Here is a 24,982-nt window from a genome sequence, read left to right as displayed (position 1 = left end):
ACAAGGTATTACTTAGAGTGTGGTAATCTTTTTCTATGACACCCATTTTCACAGGTAAGGATTTAGTACAGTAGACTGCCTGCTAAGCTGGTGGATTAGTGTATAGCACAATAAAGCAGTCAGTCAAATACTCTAATAGAACAGTCACCACATATAACACTTGAGAATCCATAGCTGCTAAGTATGAAAACTAACATCTGCAGCACTACCTCATGCATAGGTACATTTAGCCTGCTAACCATATTTTGCAAATGAAATGCACATGGTCTTGTGTATATCATTCTTTAGGTCCATAACTATTAGCTATAGCTAGCTGATCTACTCATGATTGTTGCTTATATGCACCCCCTTGCCAAACACCGGATCTTCCCCTGCATAGATGTGTTATTTGGGGATTTTACAGGTAGCCACTAAACTACATAATCTTGATGCATATGCGAATACCTTTAACCACAGTACAAAATATACAAACAAAACTAATATAAAAGTTGCTAGAAACCTCAACTGTTATAGTCATCAATAAATACATTTCAGTTAGTTTTTAGGCATCAACACACCCTTCTCAATTGCTCCAGTAACCACTATGTGTGCCTTATCAAAGTGTGACCCTAATCTCTCTTTACAATTTTTGATCCATACATCTACCTTAGAACCAGCCTCGTATGGTTGAAAACCTGTCATCCACAGTTGTGTCAGCTCACACAATGGTTTCAGGTCAGCGATAGAAATATCATCTCCACCAATAAATTTTCCTCGAGTTAAAAAGTAGTTCTCAAGGCTGTCGATGGCTTTGTCAAGTTTTCCTTTGCTCTCTTCCACTTTTGCAGGATCTTCTGGGAGGCCAAAAACCATTGGAGCTACAAACTAAACAACAGATACAGCTAGTTAACACATATTGACAGGTACACTACATATCTACTAGCCTGTTTAATTAATTAACACAGTAAATTAATTCACTTAAATTCTCAATCAACAACTTATGAGGGAACAGAGTGGCAGCAAGTGGTCAGTTAGAATCTCCTGTACCAATTCTTTCAGGAATTATTTTTCTGTTACTGATTAGAGGTTATTTGTGTTGAGTAAATGTTGCTTTTGTACACTGTGTGACACATTATATTATATTGTATTTTGGGCACACTTTTTAGTAGTTATACACTGAGTCTGTTTTCTTTTTGGTTATCATACAGTATGATAGTACTGTATAATAGGGACCACAAAGGCGTGGGCCTGCCCCATGAAAAAATATCACACAAAAAACAGCCTCACTTTTCCCAGATGACGATGAGTCAGTATTGGTTAAGCAAAACTAAGCCCAAGCAAGCCTTCAGATCAACCCAAAATGCTTTCAACAAGTCGCTACAGAATTAAAATATATATATATTTAACGGAATTTTCTAGTGACTGACTGAGAAACTGACTGACTGAGTAACTGATTGATATAAGGCTATGGGCTTGATTTTTCACTGTTCGATGTTGTTTCAACCCGAGAGGTGTCTTTTGGCATACTGCAGTACGTAAAATGCATTCTTCATGGACTTACCAGTGTCCTCCTTTGTGTCCATTCATCTTTGCTGACAGCCAAAGTGTCGATTTAGCGGTAGCATGTGATGGCTTCCCATCGTAATAGAAATCATTTGTATTTTTCATAGTGGCTACTTTGATTGCAGAGGTGCTTTTCGAACAGTTCTTTATTCATACTGCTGCGTAACGGGTGAACATAGCTGACAATGAAGCGTAATGGATACTTCACTTTACAGACAATAATTGATATAACTGGGGCGCATGGCGCCATTTCTTTATTTTGATGCGGTATACATGGGTTCACCAGTCATAATAATTATTATTTATAAAAAAATTGAACAAACAGGTACACAAAAGAATTGGAATTTTCAACTAGAGTAGGGATATTAGCACATTGATAAAAAGTACTGAAACAAGTTGGAGTAGTGCACGATATTAAACCACAGTAAAACAATAAGAAGTGTATACCTACTGTGCATTTCCATTATGGTATCTTGAGCACAGTAGGGATCAGAGTTGGGGTCACTACTCTAAAAATGTAACTTATTGCATATTCCTAGTTACTTCTTTACAATGCAGCACATTACAGTTACATATTACTCCCATAAAATAGTAACGAGTTGTTATTCCACATTAGTTTGAGGACTGTAACTAGTAATATCATTACATATTACATTTATTCATTACAAGCTATAATAAATTAAGCCCAACCATCTAAATACATGCTCCCAGCCTACAACTACAAGTGACACGAGTGAGACACACATTTCTCTGGTGTAGTAAAAACACAGTATCTTGATCTCAAGGGCACTCCCATTTACTATCATTCTTTGTTGTTGCCTGTACAGCCGTATTCAGTGTTGTCAGGACACAAAATGCAGCCAATCACGTGCTGGATACAACGCATTTTAAAAAGAAGTACAATTTCCGTTATATATTGCTTGTTACTTTGTCGTGTAATGCATGCACTATGTTACTTTGTTACAACATCAGTAATATCATTACATAATGAGTTACAAATGTAACTCATTACCCCCAACTCTGGTAGGGATATAACACTTCTTATTGTTTTACTGCGATTTAATATCGTCCACTACTCCAGCTTGTTTCAGTACTTTTTATCGATGTGCTATGGTCCCTACTCTAGTTGAAATTTTTTTGTGTATGTTGTAATTATTGTACACCTTACATAATTAGTCTTGTAAGTTTTCATGCATTAGGTAATTCTTTTCTTTGTACAGCTTCAGGTGTGAAGTGTTAATATCACTGTTACTTTTTGTATCGTTCTGTTGTGCTTTGTACCAGTTGTTTGCTAAGAGTTAGTTGCTTTGTTTTGAACTGGTATCAAATCTCAACAGTTTAAAGCTTGAAACATCTTTGTCTGTGTAAAACGCAATGTTTATAGTTATGGCCCATGCACAATGCATGAGTAATTACACTTCACTGCTGCACTATGTTGTCTTAAATTTGCTTTCCTATATGTCTATAATACATTCCTTTTTAATTTGGATTGTATCATAACCTTATGACCATCCAAATTTGACAATACTAAGCACTGTGCCACTCAGAACAGCTAAGGCCAAACAAGAAATACCTATGCTGCTTGTATAAACTCATGAAGCCATGCTTGTAGTTAGGAGAGATGGTGAGAGCTCAAATTACGTACCATGGTTGCTAGCAATGTTGTTAGGCATGCATACAATTACAATTTATATTAAATATAAATGACATCATTACTTAACATAAGATAAACAAGCACACTACATTGTAGCTTTACAATACGCCCTTCTACAAAGGTATATGGCAGTAGGACACTCTCCTCAGTATGTACATTATAAACTCTTCAATATACCTAACTAATATACTGCCAAGTCATATTGTGAAGGAAAGATGAGGCTGATTTTAAGTGATTTTTTTTGGCAGGAAAACACAAACTCTACTACACAATATGCTAACATTTTTGATGGCACTATGGGAATCTACACAATGCTTTAAACGATCAGCTCATATGACAGTTAGGACAAAGGAGTCACTGTAATCACAATAGACAATAAATATCACAAACTTTGTAATAGAAATAGCCTCCAGCTCCAGCGTGGAAGTTTGCATCAGTCCAGTCAAGGCATTCATCTACTCTGGCACGATCCTCTAGTTTACTGGGATACCAGTGATCAGGTACTTTGTACTTTGCTACAAGGTACCTTAGGATAGCTCCACTTGATATAAAACAATGTAAGCATAAGAGTAATACTTACAACTAGTTAATAAGTTAACTATACCTTTCAGTTAAGCAAAACCCATTGTCATCCATTACAGGAAGAGCTCTAAATGGAGTAACCTTTCCCAATTCTTTACTTGTTTTGTGTTCACCTGTTATTAAACACAAATTGCGATACATCATTATGTGATAAAATATTACTTTTCTTTTATTGTCATCAGTATGTTTGGCACATATACATGCATGGATATTGGTCAATATTTACTTGCTTTTTAATGCATGGGAGCTTGCATTTGAGGTCTGTGGGCACAAGCCAGAGAGACTTACAATAATAATAATTAACCAACAGTACTGTACATATAAGTTATAAAAACTAAAATACATAAGTACTTATTACAATAAGAAAAGCATTGGTCGCATAGAAGGTGAAATCAACATGGTAAAAGTTTCCATAGTTGTTTTTTAATTTTTGTTTCATCACATGAGTTGATAAGGATAAATTTACAACAGGTAGATGGTCCCAAAGTCCTACAATGTGATTGAAATAAAAGTGATGGGTGATGGTAAGTAGCAGATACTGCTCTGGGATAATTCAGTTTCGGGCAAGATCTGGTGTTATTGGTATTGAAGGAGATATACTTTTTGATATCGAATTATCTGTTGGACTGTTTAAAGATTTGATAAGAAATATGAGATCATTATCATGTCACTACAATGTTTCACTTAAATTAGTCAAAGCCAAAGCTAATTTTTATCTACCAAAAATCAGTTTAATACACTGTACTGACAGCTGAAAGATTAGAAGATCACAATCTAAGTTTCATACGTGCTTCTCATCTAAAGAATGGTAAAAATCACTAAATGATTTGATGTACAATTACAAAAAGTGTCTGCTGAAACAGAGAGAACCATGAGCTGTTGACTTCAATCACACCTCGTTTCATTTATACAGGCAGTGAGATATATCAAAAAATAATTTTAAAAATTAATATAGGAATAGAGATCACTGAAAAAAGTAAAGAAACGAGAGTCAAACAAGCCAGCATGTTAAATACACCTGATCTCTATTTAGAATCAATGGATATGGTAGAAACTAAGGAAAAAACAGTAGTTACTCCATAAATCAGGGGCAGATAAGTACTGAGAATGCTTCTGTATAAATGTTTGAGTCCAAATAGAGATCTCTGTATTTAACATGCTGGCTTGCTTGACTCTTGTTTTTTCAGTGATCTCTAATCCCATGTTTTAATTTTTGAAATTATTTTTACATTAGTTTGTTTACTTTTTATAAATCCATTTATGGATAGCTAACATGGTAATAAGAGGTGCTGGTGGTGCTTGATATTACACAGTACTAAACATGTCAGTCATCATCTGTTAATATAAGTAGTCATGCAGCTAGTTAGCAAACACCAGTGTATTGTCTCCTTACTATTGAATGTACTTTGTACTTTGACATATCCAACTATAGGCAGTGTATAGCATGTTGTGGTCAACAATAGTATGGCTTCCATATATATATATATATACACATGCATCCTTGTACAACTGTGATCACAATAAGTCAAGTAGCAGTGGTACACAACAACATTGTTACTGTGGTTAAATATATAGGCAATGATATAGGGTTTCCAAATTAACATATTAACATGAATAGATTGGATACTTATTAACACATATTAAAGACTAAGTCAGAAGATCAGTGGCAAAGTGAACTTACAAGAAGCAAATTTGCTTGAGAATGGGAGCATGTTATCATTGTTATATATATGCATTTTAACAAAATAGGCCGTGGATGTGAAGAAAGACATAGGAAGGAAAGTTATGTAGTTTTTATCTCCAAAAAGTACTCACATTTAAATTGTTCTAGCCCTGTGGATAATAATAAGATGAACAAAATGGCATATTTTAGTTATTTAAAAAGTACTTTTATTGACTTCATATTTTCCAGTGAACATATACTTCTTCCAAATCAACATCTAAGGCTTCTTTTATGGTTGGAGGAGCTTCCTATGGTGGTGTTTAGGTGTGTGTTCTATTAGGATTCTGGCATCAGGTATATTATTCTTTTCCTACTCAATGGGCAATTGACTTTCAAACTGGTTGACTGTTTTTCCACTTGCCCATCATCATCAACAAAGTTTGATTTGTCTCCAAAGCAGTTCCATGATGCACTCTGCTTGTGATACCACTGGCCTTTGTTTATATGATCCCTATTGCCTATATGGATGTGGGGGTGTATTTAATTTGTCTCATGCCTTAGATGGCGTTTCGTCACTCAGCATCATAATGAGGTCTGCAATGTGTTGGGGGACCTTTCTGACACCTGTGCTGTGCATGAGGCTGCAGATCTTCAGCAAATGCAAAATATGTGGGTTCCATAAGATGAGGAATTATTCATTGTTATGGTTACTGACACTGATGCAGCTTACTGGCCACTGCTGAAGAAGAGAAGAAGTTGAAACATTTACCTGCTGCAGAAGCATGTAACTCCCCTTTTATCCCATTTGTTGTTACTGTTGATGGGGAACTGAGACATGAAGCTTGATGCTCTTGCAGTGCTTAGATGAGAAGTTGTCTTGGGGATGGGGTAAGGGAGATGGACTAGTGTACTCATGGATAAACTTTAAGCTTTCCTTTGCAATCATTTGTGCCACTGATCTTTTCCTTCATCTGTGTTTACTTGGTGCTAAAATTAGGTCACATATGCATAAAGGTGATTTTCATTGTGTAGGACGTTTCTAGGATGATTTTTAAAGGTAGTATTTTAGGCGGCGCACATCATTTTGGGGGGGATCCCTACTTAAAACAGTACAGTACTACCATACTGTTTGATACAGAGATCAGCAATACTGGTCCCACTAATACCGTCGATATATACACATTTATCAAAATTCGTTTTATTGGTTCTTTGCTGTCTACAGGGGCACAGGAATGGATTGGCTAAGTTTCAGCTTTATAAGATAAGCAGTGTGGGAAATACAGCAGTAGACACCCGGACGAGTGAATAAATCAATATGTACAGAAGACATCAAGAAAATAATCTACAGGTGCTTACATAAACCATCATAACTTACTGATACAATGGCTTATGGAGTTGAATTTTTGCTTATTGTATTCGCCATGAATTTGTGAATCCACCAAGGTATAGCTTTTGCCAATGGTGTTCTTCTGTGATCCAGAATGAAGGCAAATTCATTGTAGGAAAATCATCATAAATTCTTTTGGCATCACAACGTAAACAAATGTCTGTAACTCAGAAACCTACCTGTGTATGAAGATGAAACAAGGATTTTTGAACTCCCTATAAAATAGGGGAACACGGTGATGCCCAGGATTAATCCACTGGAGTGTCACTTCACCAACTAGCAAGGCGAAAAAACTTGCATAATTTTTTTTCTGAAGCTTGCATTTTTACCCATTGTTTTTGAATGTGTTTTATTACAAAAGTACTATTGTGCGTAGATCGATGGTTTTCTAAAATTAGATCACATATGTTAAAGCATTGCCACAAGTGCTATATGAAAAATGAAGAACGAAGCGTGTGGCCGAGATGCTAATAAAGTATGAGGCGAAGCTGAGTGCTTTATTAGCATTGAGGCCAAGCACCGAGTGCTTTATTTTTCATATAGCACGAGCCAGAGGAGGTTGGCAGCGCTTTATGAGTGCTACTTAAAACTATTTCGTTAATTGCACAGTTTGTCTGGAATTTCACGTGAGCATCAATAGTCTCAATACAAAATTAGCGAACGGTGGGGGTGACAGGGGGTTGTTAGATATTCGGATTGTGCTTTGTGTAAGCATTACAGTGATATATTCTGTTTTGCAAAAACAATTGATTTTCTAGGTGAAATCTATAAAACACTTTTCTGCTCATAACAATCTAACACTAACCAGATATCAATTTGTTAAACAATGCGATGATACTATGCATGCTTTACATTGTCCACACATTTTTTTGTCCTAGAAAAACAAAACAAAAAAATGCATAAATCATTTTAATGGTGCTTAAATCGTTGCCGACCTCCTCTGAGCATGAGCAAGGCACTGCTTTAAATGATTTATGGAACTTTCTAGTCATGTAGCTTCACCATACCTAGGACTCATAATTAATTAACACGCGTTGCATGAATTATTAGCAGCCTGAATGCACACAAACTACTTTAACGAAGTCACTCATGTGTAGTTCATCATGGTTTGGCATAGTAAACATTCATTGCGTATTTTGGCAGATTTTGGTCTTGTGACACATGGCAAAGTATTTCCGTGATATCTCCAGAACTTGTCCACTTACATTAGCGAACATGACAGCAATGTTACCTTCTCCCACCCACTATCGAAGCATGTAGGTATGTCTATAAAAGCAATCCAGTAGTAGAACTTGTATTGACTGGGGTGATTGACCACTCAGCGCAGCGAGGCTATCAGCCTTCACTGGCTTGGGTGATTAGTCATACTGGTGTGAGCGCCACAGGCTATTAGCCCGCAATAAGGCACGTGTGCTTTATTGCCCACAAAGAGTACTTTATTGCACTGCAAAGAGTGCTTTATTGTACGAATAAAGCACTCTTTGTGGTGCAATAAAGCACTCTTAGCACTGTTTGCCCTAAAGTGTACTTTATGACATTTAAAGTACACTTTTTCCTTTGATCTCGCCCACGCAAAGTTCTATAAGGAGTCCATTTAAATACAGCATCACAAACAAGAAAACACTTACAGGCAGCCGGATTTAGAATTTTTTTAAAAACCCACCAAAACTTGTATTTTTGTCTGACTGCCTGCCTGACCACAGTCGCAAAGCTGGATGCCAAACGAAGCAGTGCATGGCCACCATTTTACACCACAATAACAAACTCACCGGTGGGATGTGTCTTTTGGGGTTCTGACGAGTATAGGCCCTCTGCGCCTTGTCTTTCCTTATATCTATAAATCAGACTAGTCTTCTTCCTTTTCCATGCAATGAACCATAGAGGCATTAATTTTTCCTATAAACACTTTCTTTGAGCAGCATATTTAGATGTTGCAAACTTATTGAAGTGCATACACTCGGTAGATACCTGTAACTTCATGATAGGTTCAATGCCATGCCTATTAATGCAATTTTGGTTGGTTTATAATGATCAAGCAACTAGACCAGTCAGACCACACCAATCTATCATGATGACACACCCCGTTATCTGTGTTCATAATGCCAGCACAATGAAATAGCGACACATCTCCTTGTAGGTGAGAGGCTGATTTGAGATACTCTAATACAACAGTCACCCTAATAGAACAGTCACACGTGTATAGCTGTATATATGCTATAACAAAAAACCAAACAAACTAGTATATTAATTTTAAAGTGAAGTAGAGATCCAAGTGGTGAAACAAGAGATGAATGATGGATGGTATTACAGCACAGCTCGGTAGGAAGTCCCTACTTTAACCAGGAGGGGCTTTGGGGCTGAAGCTGCCACCCCCTTTGCTTTACTTGATCAATATGCTGAGGATTATAATGAAATTTTGTCTTAGCATAATTATATGACTACTAATTATACAAATACTCATAAACCCACCTCATAAATATATTTCCAAGGAATTATCACAAGTTATGCAACAAGGACCGGGATCAGCATTGGAGGTGTACAAGATCAAGAAACTCTAATGGAACAGTTACTTAACTACTCTAATAGAACATTCAGCAGATACATGACAGTTGGTTCTGCTATGGCATATCTGTCTGCACCTATACATACAATGAAATGCATTGGTCTGTTTAAAAGGCTTGATTCATCTACTTGTGCAGTTATTATTTATGGCAATACTTACACAATTTCCATTGAAAATGCTCTGATCTTGTATCATTCAAACTTTGTGCTTGGTTGTCTGAACCTACCCAAACCTTTCCATTAGCAAATGCTACACAGAGCCCATACCTATAATCTAAAGGCAGTATATAAAATATCTACAGGCAGAAATATGCTAACACTGAACAAAATCACGACAGGTATGGTATACAGGAGTATATGGGATACAACTATCTTTAAATCTCGGGAATTTATGGATATTAAACTAAGCTCCTATTCAAGTTCCTGTCAGTGTAGTAAAGATTTTGACTGAATTGTGTAGAGATTTAACATTGTAGCTATGTACTAGAGACACTACATACAGGCTATGAAGTGGAGATGGATGATTTTATGAAGCAGCAGTGTCCAAGTATGATTCATCTTTGTTTTGGGATTGGTGTCATGTGGCATGCAAGAGTGGCTCCTAGAAAGAACAATGGAGCCAGACATATCAACAGAAGTTGATTCTTCACTGTAGTGACTGCTGCAGAGTCAAAATCGACACAGACTGTTTGTTGGCATTTGCTTAAACCAATGCATCGGAAGAGTGTCACTGAGTAAAGGATTAACACACTTTATTGTAAGATTTCTGTAATGGTTCCATATTTGGATATTTGCTCCATTGGTAAACAATACTATTCACGGCTGTTGTGATGTCACAAACCCTCCACCTAAGGGTGGTAAGTTAAGTAGTTATCACTGGGTGATTAGCAGAGTCACTCTGTCTAGTAGTTATCATTCAGTGTGGTACTCCCAATCCCACGCACTGCAATAAAATGCAACAAGTTACCACGTCATGAACACACTTTTTCACAAGATGTAAAATCTGTACTTGTATCGCTTGGCATATACTGTTCCTTTAAACGAAACCTTTGATACTTATAATTAGCTAGCATCCTTTACTAGCACAACTTCTAGGGTACGGTATTCTAGAAGACTGTTTAACAAGACTGGCTAACAACTTCTACAAGAAGTGCCATACACACCATAACCATCAAAGCCAAAATACATGCACCACTAACTCGACCACCAATTAGTATTATATTAGCGCCCAGCACTGGGAAATACAAATCCTGAAGTTGTGGCATATCAAAACATATGTATGGGATTTGTCAAATCAAGCATTTTCAGGTGGTCAACATTAAAAGTTTTCAAACACTGGGTTAAACCTTTAAAAATTAAGAATTATGCATTAAACAAATCTAATATCTGTTTAATATCTTTTTTGAAACCTCAACTTGGTAAAACAGGCTGATCATAAAATCTCATCATTCCTTGTCCTTTGCTGTCCAATACAAAATACATGTATTTTACACTACACACAAAAACACTAATTTACAACCTTTAACTCACAAAATTTCTACAGCACACCATACAATAAAAGAAAGTCCTTGAATTTCTCTAACCAATTCCGACCGTACAAATGGGAAAATGTTGCCATAGCGACAGTTATTTGCTGCTGATGATGACATAATACGCACTCCATACATTAACCTATTGGAAAATTTAATTATCTCGCCGGGAAATCCCAATTTACAAGTTGTTAACCTCAACCAAATTCGCTAAATTTGGTATCATTCCACGCAACAAAGGATGCTTAATAAGACTCCGACCGTACAAATTGTTAAACAGGTTAGTTTATAGAAATATGTTTAAAAAACACGTGTTTTTACTGGCATTGGAACACGTAAATTTCGCGGTACAAGGCTCCTTTTTAGCTCCCCCCTCGTTACTACACAAAGAACTTACACATGAATCGAATCGCCTTTCATCAAGGAATATGATAAACCAAACTTCGTGTCTGTCAACCAAAGTACGCGGAAGTTATGGTGCCTTGTTTACAGGATGGTGTTATTTTATACGAAACGGGCGTAACCCATTCGGAAATCCGGAATATCTTACACAAGTTTTGATATGGGATTCCATGCTTCTGGCTAAGTCCCTTAGTAACCCATTGCAACACATAGGGGAGACACACAGGCACTCACTGTAAGTGTAACGGTATAGATATAATGAATAAAACCATGCGGAAGTGTATCTGCGTGCCGGCAGGGTAACAATGAAACCACTTGAAGTGGCCTAAGTATCTTCTATCGTAAAATTCAAGCCCTGTGGCGACAACTCCAACCGGGGCATGACATTTAGCAATGAAAAGCACGTGACAGCCATCTGACCCTCAACACTACTCTGGCGTAGCCAGATCCTCGTAGGTAAGGCGATCCCGAGTGGGCGATCCTTCCAGACCCTCGCCTTACATCCCTTACGCCAAGGGTCTGGCTAAGCCAGACTACCTCAAAACCACCACACTATTTTTGTACATTACCATTTTAATTCTGCAACTTGTATCTGGTATAGGGGACGATAATCTATGATCTGGTGTTGCAAAGTAATAGAATAAATATGTTGTGTACCTTTCGCTAGATCGAGATGTACGGGTTTATAAGGTATCTTGTTCTCCTCCAGAAACAGACACACTGCCCTGCATGGCTGGGAGGCAAGGTCCCAAAAAAATCGTAGTTCCGTCATCGTACTACGACAAATACTAAGCTTACTACAAGTACTACTACATATGATTGCAGAGTGGACTTGATTAGGATTGTGGGTTTATGATCACGTGAGGAATAAAATCGAGAGAGGATTCCCCTTTCCGAAAACTGAGGACGAGAACCAATCCGCTCACCGCTACACTCTCACAGCTACACTCTCACAGCTGGGGAAGTAGAATGAATCTGACTCTCGACTTGACTTATTCTCTTATGGTTGGCCTTCTTGTTATTGTATTGGTCGCGTTGGTAAATTTGTCCACTATTATTCGTGTGGTTGTCTTGTGGATTACGTGGTGTCGTGATATCATGTATCTCCGTTCGTTGCCTTGTCCTCCACGACAATGGATTTTGGGACATGTGTCAAAAGTAAGTGTACATAGCTGTACTAGGTGAATGCAAATAGTACTGAAGGGCAAGCCTATTAATCTAGCATGTTTGCTTATTTATTATTTTTTATTTGTAATGTACAGGACTCAGAATTGAGTATATGGTACATGTAAACATGCAAATGATTAGTTAAATGCTTGCAAGGATAGTGATAGCTTGCAAGGATAGTGATAACTTACACCGTAGATCCTTTACACCCAACTGACAATGTACATATTTTCAACTGCAAAACTTATATAAAAGGCAGCTGAAATATAGTATATGCTTGTTATGGTTGAGGGATAGGGCCAGGCAAACTTGATTAATTGTTTCTCATCCCCACCCGCATCCCTTTAAACCCCACTGCCTCTAATTTCATTATTGCTGTTATTAATCACATGCACATGTATTTTGATGCTAAAAAAGCTGGCTATCATTTTACAGCACAGCAAATGTTAATTGCTTGCATCTCAGAAACGGTGGTAAATGTATGTACTGCTGGAAGGCTTTAGCTAACTTTTAAAGCACTTGTGTGGGCGAAGATGAAATGAATAAGGGTGCTATTATTTCCATAAAGCACTGAACGGGAGCACACCACTGCGTACAGAAAATACAGCACAGTGATCACATGCGTAACATTTTAAATCGTCAGAAGTAGCCAAAAAGATACTATTTGTTTGTTTTATTACCGCACCTGTACTATATTGACACTTACCAATTTTCTGATGGCTGAAAGTAGATCCATTGTGGGCATGGCGAGGAAAACAATGTTACATACCATAAAAAAAACAAAAACAAACAAAGTGCAAATGTAAGCCAGGGTTGATGGTCCATTCTTTACTATTCCTACCAAAAATGATCCTTGGCGGAGTGAGATGAAGAGATTGATGTTTTGGCCATTTCATTCAATAGGTCTCTAACACCGGCTTTTGAAATTGGTAAATCCTGTTGTATGAAAGGAATTACATCCTTAATTCCTTTGATTGAAACAGGTTGTTAGTGACCCAAAACACTGACTTCCACAGTTCTGTAGTAGTTAGAGATGTTTAAATGATCAAACTCAGCAAGCAGTTGTAAATAGTCTGGTTTTTGTTGCTCTTGACAACGTACAGATTCAATAATTATGTTGTCCAACATATTTTGAGCATATCATATTGATGTCAACACACAGGACAATAATGAGGATATAAATACTGTGTAAATGTTACATACAGTACCAAGGTTGACAGACAGGCCAGCGTTATGTGTACACATATTTACTTAGTAGTTAACATCTTAAGTTTGAACAGTGCAGAGCCTTATCATGCAGTAGGGATCATGGAGGTTTGGGCTTTTTTGCCCAAGAATATCACCCCTTACTTTCAACTTGGCGATATTGGTTACAAGCCCATAAATTAAATGTCTTCCTAAATCCTTCCAACAAGTTATTATAAATCAAAAAAAAATTACTGAATTTTCTGCTCTGCCTGCCTGACTGATGCCTCTGCATGGCCAATCAAATATGGATAAGGCTATGGGCTTGATTTCTGCGTTACTTCAGCCTGAGATGTGCCTTTTACTAACCGCTGCAATTTCCTTAGTGATTGGACCAATTGCAGAGGCGCTTTGTTTGTAACAGTTGGAACATAGCTAGAACCAAAGCCAATTTGCATTTAATTGATAGTCAAGCACATGCTCAATCATAATTTTTGTAGTAACTGAATTAATTGCAGAGATGCTTCTTGTACTGCTCTACTTTTGTAATCCTGTATAGCAGTGGAACATAGCTGAAAAGAAGCAGACACGCATTCAGTTACACAATTAATGCATCATTCTGTAAGGAAAATTATAAATTTTACATTTCGAGTTCGGATAACACATAAAAAGCAATGAAACAAAGGAGGTCATTTACACCTGCAGCTTATACTATGTAGATGACATTTATTCCCTATACATGTAGTTTAAGAGGTTAACCACGTATAATACCCAACTGTGTGTGTGTCTTGATGCATTATGCAATAGAATATGAATTTTAATTGTAAGTGCATGTGGGCTAATGCTTATTAATCCATTAACTAAAAAAATTTAATAATTGAACTGTATATGACATTACAGTTTGGTCCTTCATTGGAGTCACTGCAGTACATGCAAGAAAATCATATGAACTATCCTAAATTGTGCCCATACTGGATTGGACCTTGTATTTCTTTCATAATAACAGCAGATTTGGAAAATGTGAAAATGCTATCACAACTGCCTGGAGGTATGGGCCAGTTGTATGTAAGCAAAAAAACAACAACACATTTTAGGCCACATAAACTTAATTATTAGTTTCTTATCCTCCTGTACTCAAAATACCAGTGCAGGAGGGCAGATTTTTTTATTTTATTTTTTTACTAACTATATAGCTGAATTAGCTAGCTAAAATGACTCAGAATATAGTTTTCTTAGACTGCTCTAGCAAGGTACCAACTTTAAAAGGTGCTGGATGGCTGCAATAAGCCACCAGTTGTACAAAAAATCCTTGATGAGGTAAGAAAAACAGCGGTGCGGGCGGGGATGAGAAACTATAATTAAGTTTATGTGGCCTTATAAGTGTATTTGTGCCACCACTGGATACTGTGGTTATAGTCATAGAAATATACAAAAATCATTGGGAAACAGACAGTCTGGCACCGTAGATAATATACCCTGGCACAGGGGTACATTATCTATGCTGGCACAGACAAAAAAAACCTACCGTATTTACTTGGTTATACGCCGCGACTACTATTAACCTAAGCTCCAAACTTGATGCGGCTACTACTCGAGGGTGGCGTTAATTGTACTTGAGCACTTATTACATGCGGCTAATATTTAATCCAAAGCCAAATTTGAAATACTTTGCCATGTGTTTAGCGAATTGTCTTCTGCACCTACAGTGTGATTTATGGTAACCTGTGCCATACAGCGCGAATGTATTCAAGGGCGTGCACAAGGGTGTGCATTAAAGTAATTTACGAAGGTGTAACGATGGGAGATGCTGTCACTTATGAATGTTTCATTGAATATGTTGTTAGAGGACATCATGTTTATAAAGCTATATGGAATCCTGTTATTAGGTGAAACTTGATTAATAGCCGTGGCGTTTATTCAAGGGCGGCGTCTGTACTCACTCATTGCAGCCACTATTCAAATGCGGCGACTATTCGAGGTGCTGCGTTTAACCAAGTAAATACGGTATTTGTCATGCACATAATCTGAAGGAAACATTTGAGTTTTTTGAATGCATGCAGCAAAGAGAAACTTCTCGTTTGATTTCTGCTCTCTGTGGTGTTTGTCTGCTAGTAAATTTGCTGAACACCTGATGAGAACACTTTCTGAGAACTGAGTATGCACACAGCTGCATGCTTGTTTTCAAGGTACAGTACAAGCACAATTGTTAGGATAATGTATCTGGACTCGCTGAGCATGCTGCTATCTTGGTGGCTTGCCATGGTGATAGTTTTCTTTGAAGTGGTTCCCATTGTTTAGATTCTTGAATGATTTTCTGATGTTAAAAGAATTGTTTGGTGAGAATCTTTAACCACTAGGCAGGCCTATTTACAGTGGATGACCACAAAATCATAGAGAAATCAATGTAGTTTCTTTCTACGTGCAAAAAATTTATACATACTGCAGAGGCGGATCCAGGTGAGGTTCAAAGGGTTCCATATGGAACCCCCTTTTTGGAAGAGTTTTAATATTAGCTACTGTTGCCAAGTTTTCTCTAATTCAGTACACCAAATCAGTTATCAGTCAAGTAAGTACTCATTGCAAACACTACTATTGACAAAACAGTCATTTTACTGTTCTTCACTGCAAAATCACTTAAAACTGCTAGCTACCCCATCATCTTCATATGAAATAGGTGCCTCTAGAAATAGTTACGTTTCGATGGTATTCAGTTACTTATAAAGACTTAATTTCAGTTACATTTCTAAATTCCTAAATGGTAAGATTTAACAGTGGCATTGCTGGAGAATAATTATATTTGGCTATGTAATATTACTGCTAGATAGCTAGACTGAATTTACAATTACCATGTTCAGAGTGGAACTCCCCTTTTAGAAAGTTTGGATCCTTCCCTGTACTGTATACACTGTTAGTTTGCATTGTGTTTCAATGCATTGCTGTGAGTATCCAGTGGCTGTACGTAAAACTGATTGCATTCTTTAAGGCCTTGCACACAACTGGTCTATTGTTGTAATAAATACATGCTTACTGCACATACACTACTTGGTGGTTGAACTGTATATAAATACTTATTTTGCCAGGTTGGAGTGTCCCACTGCTATAAGCAGTCGTATAAAGAAACTTGAATTTTTAAATTATACATACATAGCATGTTCTTTCTACATCATGGCTTTTATTAATTTTGCTTATAATTGACATCGTTCTCAAATTTAATGCACTAGTAGTAAGCTATGTACTATCTATATTGCTTTGATGAAATTATAAGTAAGTGTAATTTTGTATTTTTTAGAAGCACCAAGACTACCCACTTATCGATTCTTTCACAAATGGCTTGGTAAGTTACTTGGAAGCCCAGCATAGGAGTTTCTAAAGAATAAATGTTTTCTCCCTTTAAAGGGTGATCTGTATAATTTATACTGAGATTGTGTGTATACCTATTTTGTAACTGAAATGGTAAACTAACCAAAATTCCTAGCATGGATTCCCTTAAATCATTTTTATGTTTAATGCATAGCTAAGTAATTTTGTAGCTACAAGTATTTAGCCAATTATATTTCTTAAGAAAACTGTATGTGTACCAGAATATAACTACTACTGAGTGATCGAAATAATTATAGTAGAACACCATGTACAAACACTTGTATTGTAGCTACATATGTGTTTTTCTTTTGGGTACAATAACAATTTACCAGCCTTTCAGCATCTGGAGTATAGAATGAAACCTCTACAATTAACTACCATTGTTTTTCCTGAGTGTTGCTATATCGTTGGTGCTTACATGTTAGTATATATAATTCTCACTGTATATACGTACAATCAACAGAAGCAAGTTATTATTGCTAACCCAAGTTTACCAGCCTGTAAATGCATGCACCTAGCCCACATTGTTTTGTCGTGGTGGACTGGGCGTGGCTTGGCATTGCTTGATCAATTCACACTGTTAAACTGTGCCATGCTGTACCCAGAAGATAGTGTGAACAAGATGTTACATGTGTATTTGTAACACATACAGGTGATGGATTGGTATTTTCTAGTGGAGAAAAATGGAAGAGACATCGTAGAATGCTTACTCCAGCCTTTCACTTTGACATACTCAAACAGTACATACCAGTATACAATGAAATGTCCCACAAGTTGCTGGTGTGTTAGTATACTGTGTATATTGGTAGTGTGTATAGTGTCAACTTATAGGAGATATGGAGTGAATTAGCTGAAACTGGAGAGTCAGTGGAGATCACTGGGTACTTACACTTGTATACCTTTGACATTATGTTGAGGTGTATGTACTCAAGTGACAGTAACACTCTAGGGGAGAAGTGAGTTATGATGTTTATAGAGTCTATCATAGTGGATAAAGCATGCACATTTCCTAATTTCAAAACAAATATTAGTGCTGATGAACACTTTGTTGTTCAGGTCCTATAGTGGCCATGTAGTGGAATAGCAGTTGTGATGATGTTGAACCTCTTGTGTGCGTATGTAATGATCTTTCTGTTATGCAGGGATGGAAGTCCATACCTTCAGGCAACTAAGGAGCTAACACAATTTTTTATCAACCGAACCTAGTATGTGCTGATGTAATTTATTTGTCAGTAGATAAATGATACAGTTTGGGATTTATCAATGAAGTCCATCAGCCATGAAGAACCATCATTCAGTACCAAACCAGAGCTAAATCCTGGTAACTGGAGCTCAATCTGTCAGAATTAATCAACCTTACAACCAAAAGCCCTGGTGTTTTATATATACATGACTGGCTATACTGTATGATAAAATAATTTAGCTATATCTTGATAATCCTTTCAGCATCAGTTATCTGACATACAGTGCTCCCTCCATTATCCAAACTCATTGGGCCCTGGGTGAGTTTATATAATTGAAAAGTTCAAAAAATATAAGACCATTCATTTATATATTCTAATAGAACGTACACCTTCGTCAAAATACTCTAATAGAACAATCATTTCACAGTTTGGATAACAGAATGTTCGAATAATCGACGGTCAGATAATAGAGGGACTACGGTATCTAGATATTTACAACAAATTAAAGGTTTTGTTTACTGCCCATAAGGTTCCCAATGAAGAGAACAAAATAATGTGAATAATTAAACAAGGAAAGAAGTATTATATAATTACACTGTTAGTGGTTGGATTGTATTTTGTAACTACACCATCTAGATATTATCTTGATATTAAAAAACTTTTGTAAATCACTTGTATATTCTGTATACCAAAGATCATCAGAGATAGTCTGATACGTGTATCTAGATAAGTCATGCTATTGCCATCAGCTATCTATTGTTGTGTTGCCAAAATAGCATTATCTACATAAGACTTCACACACCCTCAAGAAATATCTTTTTGACAATTCTGATTGGAACATGAAAATTTTTATGATATAAAGTCTTGACCTTATAGTATGCAATGTGTATGTGTAGTGTGTGTGTGTGTGTGCGTGCGTGCGTGCGTGTGTGTAGTGCACATGTATGTTTTTGTGTGGTTGCATGCGTGGGTTTGAATGTGTTAGTGTGTATGTAGTGTATGCCTATATGTTCTTCATTGGAAAGAGCTTTTCATCTTCAGGCTTGTTGTTTCTTCTTATGAACAGCAACCCACTTTATTTTTCTGACTTGATATATTATTCTACTCGTTCTGGTCATGAGTTCCTCCGCTATTCTGATGTTGTTCATAAGCATTCAGAAGAGGTGATATTAAGCAGAAGAAAAGAGCTACTGGAGGTATATTACATGCAAACTGTATTCACTTATTTATATGCAAGTCAGGCTTCACAAAGGACACAACCAAGAAAGTTTCTAGATTTTATGGATATTTTACTGTCTGCAAAAGTACGTTAGCTATAATTGGCATAGTTGAACCAAATATGGTTACTAAAGGATGAAAACGGTGTTGGGTTAACAGACTCAGAGATCAGGGAAGAAGTGGACACGTTTATGTTTGCTGGTCATGACACTACTGCAACAGGTGTGCATGTGTTTATTGATGTCAAGACAATATCAGTTAGTCCATCAATTGTAGGACTAGGGTGGGTACTCTATTGTCTGGCCATGAACAAGGAGCACCAGGAACTGTGTAGGAAGGAGGTCAGGGAGGTGTTAGTTGGTAGGGACACTGATGACATCACATGGTAAAGTATTCATTACACCATTGTTAGTTGATATGTGTATATACTGTTAGGGAAGATGTGCCCAAACTCTCTTATATTACTATGTGTATTAAGGAGTCAATGAGGCTGTATCCATTGGTTCCAACAGTTGGAAAATTATTATCAGAAGAAATAGTAATGAGTGGACAGAGGTTTCCCAAAGGTATTTAGTCAGATCGTATAGTGCTTGTGTAGCTCTCTCTGAAGACTTGATAATGTATATCAGTTGTATGTCAACACATGAGACCAATCAGGCATAGACAATTTTTCTATCACATACTTACCTGTTGTATAGTGCAGGCCTTGCTGTATTGTCAGGTTCAATAAGTCATAGTCCTGCGTGTCCAGATTTTTTTTTCTTTATCCTCTACCCAACACAAATGAAAAGAGCAGTCTAGCCATGTAAGACTAAGTTGAAGAATAGCCACAAATGACGGTGGTCAAACAAGCAGTTGCTATTCAGTTGCAATTAAAGACATGGGTGAGCTGCGTATGATATTAACCAGTGCAACACAAAGAGACAAAAGGATGAGACAATTGACTATGGTAGAATTTACTGTAATATTTGAAGATAGCCAGTCAGGATAAAAGTAAGGGGTTGATCGCTTATGTGCTGATCAGTGTTGGGCCAGTTACTTTTTAAATGTAACTTGTTACATATTATTTACAACTGAACTATTTAGTTACAGTTACATATTACCCATATAATAAAGTAACTATAATAATATTACATATTATATTACTTTGTGTCCACAGCCTTAAGTTGTCATGTGTGAAACTACCACTTTATCATGTGACATGATTGCGTTGTTGGACAATGTGCAAATCTTGGTTATAAGCAAGAAGCTAGTGAATAAGCTTCATTCATTAGGCTTTGTTACTTCGTAGTGGCTAGGCATTGCTCAGTGGATTACTAACGAGATTAGTAACTTCGTTACCTAAAGTAATAATATTATGTAATATTAGACTCATTACAGTAACTTCATTACTTAGGTAACGCATTACATTTGCAAGTAAAGTAACTTGAGTTATATTACCTGTTTTTACAGCATATTTTGTTATATTACTTAGTTACCAAAAAGGGTAATAATATTATGTAACACGTTACCCCCAACACTGGTGCTGAGAAGCTTGGATGACTGCAAGAATTGGTTGAAATGGTAACATATGGTTTGACTGCAAGTGAAGGAGTATTGGAAATGGTCACTTGAGACAAATTACTATGCATACACAAACTTTAGCAGAGTTTTCAACAAACATCTAGGATGTAAAAAAATGATGTGTCCTATTTTCACTGTGTTGTTGCAGATAAATAATTATTAGTCTTGCGTTGCCAGACTGTATTTCTCCACACGGCGCTTATTGATTAGAAATTATAAGCGCCTGCTCCAGAGCAGGCGCTCCAATTGATAAGTGTCGTGTGGAGAAATAGGGTCTGGCAACATGAGACTAAATAATTATATCTAGGTAAATAAAATGTGACTGTTGTATTAAAGTATTTCAAGCGTTGAGCAATAAATGTGCCCCATTTCTACTGCCTACATGTCTTGGGTACTTTACTGTGGCACAAAGTGTCCCTTCTTTTACCTGCTCAACTTTATTTGGCTTGCTATGTATGATATTCTGAGAAATTTTTAAAATGTGCATACTTTAGGAACATGGATGGGAATTGGGGTCTATGTTCTACATCATGATCCTTTAATCTGGAATGACCCAGAGGTTAGCACAGTTCCACCGTATGTTTTTGTGTTACTATTGTCTATGTCATTAGAAATTTGATCCACTAAGGTTTACTGTTGAAAACAGTAAGAAAATGGATCCCTTTGCATACCTCCCATTTTCTGCTGGACCAAGGTACGTAAATAGTCACCTTAAATCTCCACTGAACTCTAAATGTGACAATAATTTTAATGAAATTTACTTGGTTGACTGAATAATAGCTAGCGATCTAAACACAAATTTTGATATATACACAGTTCTGTTTTGTTCACAGCTATACAGCTGTTGCTTCAGACTAGCACAAGCTATTTCATGTCTGATGATGGGATTGTTTGGTTCTTATGTATATAACTTGCATTTATAAGAAGAGAAGCAGATAAGTTCATGCCTCTTGACACTGTAGAGGTCTTGCAGTTAGTTTCTCTACTTCTTTTGGTCAAGTATGCATGTTCACACAACTACATTTTGAAACAATGTACCAGTTAAACTAGTTACTGTAATTTGCTTTTTTTTTGTTGTAAAATAATTTTCGTATGCAAAACCTTGTACGAAAATTTCTTACATGAAAATTTTTACATAAGATCGAACTACTCTAATAGAGCAGTCATTCATGTAAGTCATCCGAAAATATTTTTACTCAAAACTTTTTATCACGAAATTGTTTTGCATGAAAATAAAGCAAATTACGGTATATAGTTACTGAAGGAGTGATATGATACTATCCTAAAATTCACAGTTTCTTTCTAACTCTTGATCGTTAGCTTGCAACATATTCATTATCCACAGTATATAACAATTCATAATCATAGCTAGAGTATGGTAGCCAAAAATAATCATACCAGTTTGTTCTACAACTGCTAATAGATTATATGACAACTTATTGATGAAACACTAAAAGCACTGCCTATGTTTGTGTGTACGAAAAATACAGGGGGTATCTCAAGGCAAATACGGCACTTGGCTTTGCCTGAGAATTGCCTCGTGGTGTATTAATCTCTTGATGTACCCCCTCGTACTGTATTTTCTGTATACATGTGCACAGCGGTGCTTTAACTGTAATGTACTGTTATAATGCTTGCTAACAAGTGAAACATAGCTGCCTGAAAACAAAGCGATATAACCATGCATTTTTCAGTAATTGATAGTCAGGCATTTAATTTTTTATATGTATGGCACCATTCTTTCCCTTGATGTGGCACATTAATTACCAGTGAACTTAATTAGGTGTAATTAATATTAACACTAAAATTGCTGCATTCGTGTATTGGCTGCCACCTTTGATATCGTATTTTGAAGACCACACCCATTTATTCTCATCAAGTTTATAAACTCCTCTTTTGTAGGAATTGCATTGGTCAACGTTTTGCTATGTTAGAGATGAAAGTTACAGTTGCACACATTATAAACAAGTAAGTGACTGTTGTGTACTATCAGTATAAATGCATGTGAAAAATTCTGTGGACTCCTAAATGTAATAAAAGTACAGAACTGTTAATTTTGTACATACATAGCTACTGGTTTTGATCCATTGAGACATTTACATGAAGTAACTGGTTCCGCCCTCAAAGTTATTTGTCATACAGTACTCTAGGGATCATAGAAGTTGCAAACAAAATATTGACTGGAGAACAGACTCACAATACCTTTAGCAGTATTGGTTAGGATAACCAAGCCCAAAAGTGCCTTCAAAATGCTTCCAATAGGTTGTTGTAATATTTTAACTATTGTTTATTCAGTGGGATTTTCAGCTGACTGACTAACTGATGCCTCCAGACTAGTATAACTACTTGTTTTGGTATGAGATGTCACTTCAGCCCTACTGATACCCTTTGCCATACCACAGTACATACAATGTGCATATCATAGACTTACCTTTGTCCTCCTTTGTCTCTTCACTGACAGCTTAAGGTTTTGTATTGCAGTAGTGCATGATGGCTTCCCTATGTTTGTAACAGGATTCACTTATACTTTCCATAGTGACTGGATTGATTGTAGAGGTGCTTCTTGTACTGTTCTGTTCTTGTAATGCTGTATAATGGGCTGAACATAGCTGAAATTGAAGCATAATAGTCACTTCAGTTTTCAGTAATTGATAGTTGGGGTGCATGTTCAGACAAAAACATTAAGTCTCGAGCAATTCTTTCTTGTTTTATTTAGTATGTATGTGTGGGTTCACCAGTCATAAGTATGTTACAAAAAAGTAAACAAACAAGTACAAGGAAAATTTAGAACTTAAGTTAGATTTGGGAGTAGTGGCTCATGCACTCATATGCAAATATTCGAGTTCTTACAGATTTATTGTATACAACACATATGACCTATACAGGTTTATGCTGGAGGTGGACACTACTCACCTTGTGGAGCCTTACTTTTATACAATCTTCAAACCAAAAGACGGGATTAAATTAAACATAAAGCAAGTTCCAATGTGATTCAGCAAGCTATGCATAATACTGCTGGTTATCTTGCATGCCATCTGTGTATTTTGGTTGCTGTTTATATTTTGTACACTGTAGTTGTATGTTTTGTACTGCACTGCTTATAATTGTTAGTTACAGTAACTACAATGTATAGTTGTTACAATGAAGGATACTTTTGTTTTATATCTTTCAAAGTTGTAGTGTGTATCTATGCATGAAATTTAATTGATATGAACAAGCCAACATTGATCTGTTATCACATAATGTTGTTGTTGTTGTTAATGTTGGTATCTACTATACTATCACATAGTGTTGGACTATCTTACAGTACAATAGTGCCATATAGTATAGAGGTTAGGGCTATCCTATCCATAAATATCACCACCCAAAACACAGCCTCATTTTTCCAGCTTGGTAGTATTGGTTAGGTATAACCAAGCCTAAAAATTCCTCCAGGGCAACTCCAAACCCTTCCAACAAGTTGCTATACAAAAAAATTATATTACTGATTTTTCTGCTAATTTATACTGACTGCCTGACTGATGTTTCCAGCCAACTATTGCTATAACTATACATACAATTTCTACATTGTTTTGGCCTGAGATGTGCCTTTTTCCCAACTGCATCTCAGTTACAATGGACTTACCTTTCTCTTCCTTTGTGTCCTATTTCTTTTTCCACTACCGTGTAGGTATTGATTCATGGTAACATATCATGACTTCCATTAATACTACTACAGTACCCTCGATATTATATTTACAGATGACAGTTGCTTTCTGGCAAAGGGAATACATTTATGTAGCTTAAAAGCTTAACTACACACTTAAGTACTTGTTATTACAATAATAAAAATTAGTAAAGTTTAGTGGGCGGGGACACTTAATTATGTGCTACAAGGACACACACTTTAGAGTGACTGTAGTCAAGAGTTGATGATAAAATGCTGCCAAAGGTCTTGATCATATATGCTTTGATTGTGAGGAAGGATTATTTTGATCAATATTA

At 36.5% G+C, this 24,982-nt stretch overlaps 2 protein-coding genes across 4 annotated transcripts; one reads left to right on the top strand and one right to left on the bottom strand.

Annotated features, from left to right (window-relative positions):
- Positions 1–420: 420 nt before the first annotated feature.
- LOC136239744 (glutathione S-transferase theta-1-like) lies at positions 421–12,183 on the bottom strand. 2 transcript variants are annotated; one of them, XM_066030473.1, is made up of 4 exons: positions 11,979–12,183; positions 3,801–3,891; positions 3,587–3,737; positions 421–864 (listed from the first exon to the last, which is right to left on the bottom strand). In XM_066030473.1, the coding sequence occupies exons 1-4, from the start codon at positions 12,091–12,093 to the stop codon at positions 535–537; spliced, it is 687 nt and encodes a 228-aa protein (XP_065886545.1). In that variant the 5' UTR covers positions 12,094–12,183; the 3' UTR covers positions 421–534. The 2 variants fall into 2 exon arrangements, with proteins under 2 accessions (XP_065886545.1, XP_065886546.1); XM_066030474.1 differs by lacking the exon at positions 11,979–12,183 and adding an exon at positions 11,317–11,450.
- On the top strand, positions 12,154–24,220 carry LOC136239743 (cytochrome P450 4X1-like). Of its 2 annotated transcripts, XM_066030470.1 has the most exons (15): positions 12,157–12,479; positions 14,574–14,721; positions 16,963–17,007; positions 17,686–17,813; positions 17,865–17,989; positions 18,176–18,238; positions 19,284–19,413; positions 19,459–19,521; positions 19,570–19,657; positions 19,712–19,820; positions 19,871–20,001; positions 21,493–21,557; positions 21,610–21,692; positions 22,901–22,966; positions 23,884–24,220. In XM_066030470.1, exons 1-15 carry the CDS (start codon positions 12,291–12,293, stop codon positions 23,987–23,989), a joined length of 1,539 nt encoding a protein of 512 aa, XP_065886542.1. In that variant the 5' UTR covers positions 12,157–12,290; the 3' UTR covers positions 23,990–24,220. The 2 variants fall into 2 exon arrangements, with proteins under 2 accessions (XP_065886543.1, XP_065886542.1); XM_066030471.1 differs by lacking the exons at positions 21,493–21,557; positions 21,610–21,692 and having other exon boundaries at positions 12,154–12,479.
- Positions 24,221–24,982: the final 762 nt, after the last annotated feature.

This window comes from Dysidea avara, chromosome 12 (assembly GCF_963678975.1).
Source record: "Dysidea avara chromosome 12, odDysAvar1.4, whole genome shotgun sequence".
Classification (NCBI taxonomy): domain Eukaryota; kingdom Metazoa; phylum Porifera; class Demospongiae; order Dictyoceratida; family Dysideidae; genus Dysidea; species Dysidea avara.
Note: the sequence above shows the minus strand (reverse complement) of the source record. Positions and strands in the feature narration are given on the sequence as shown.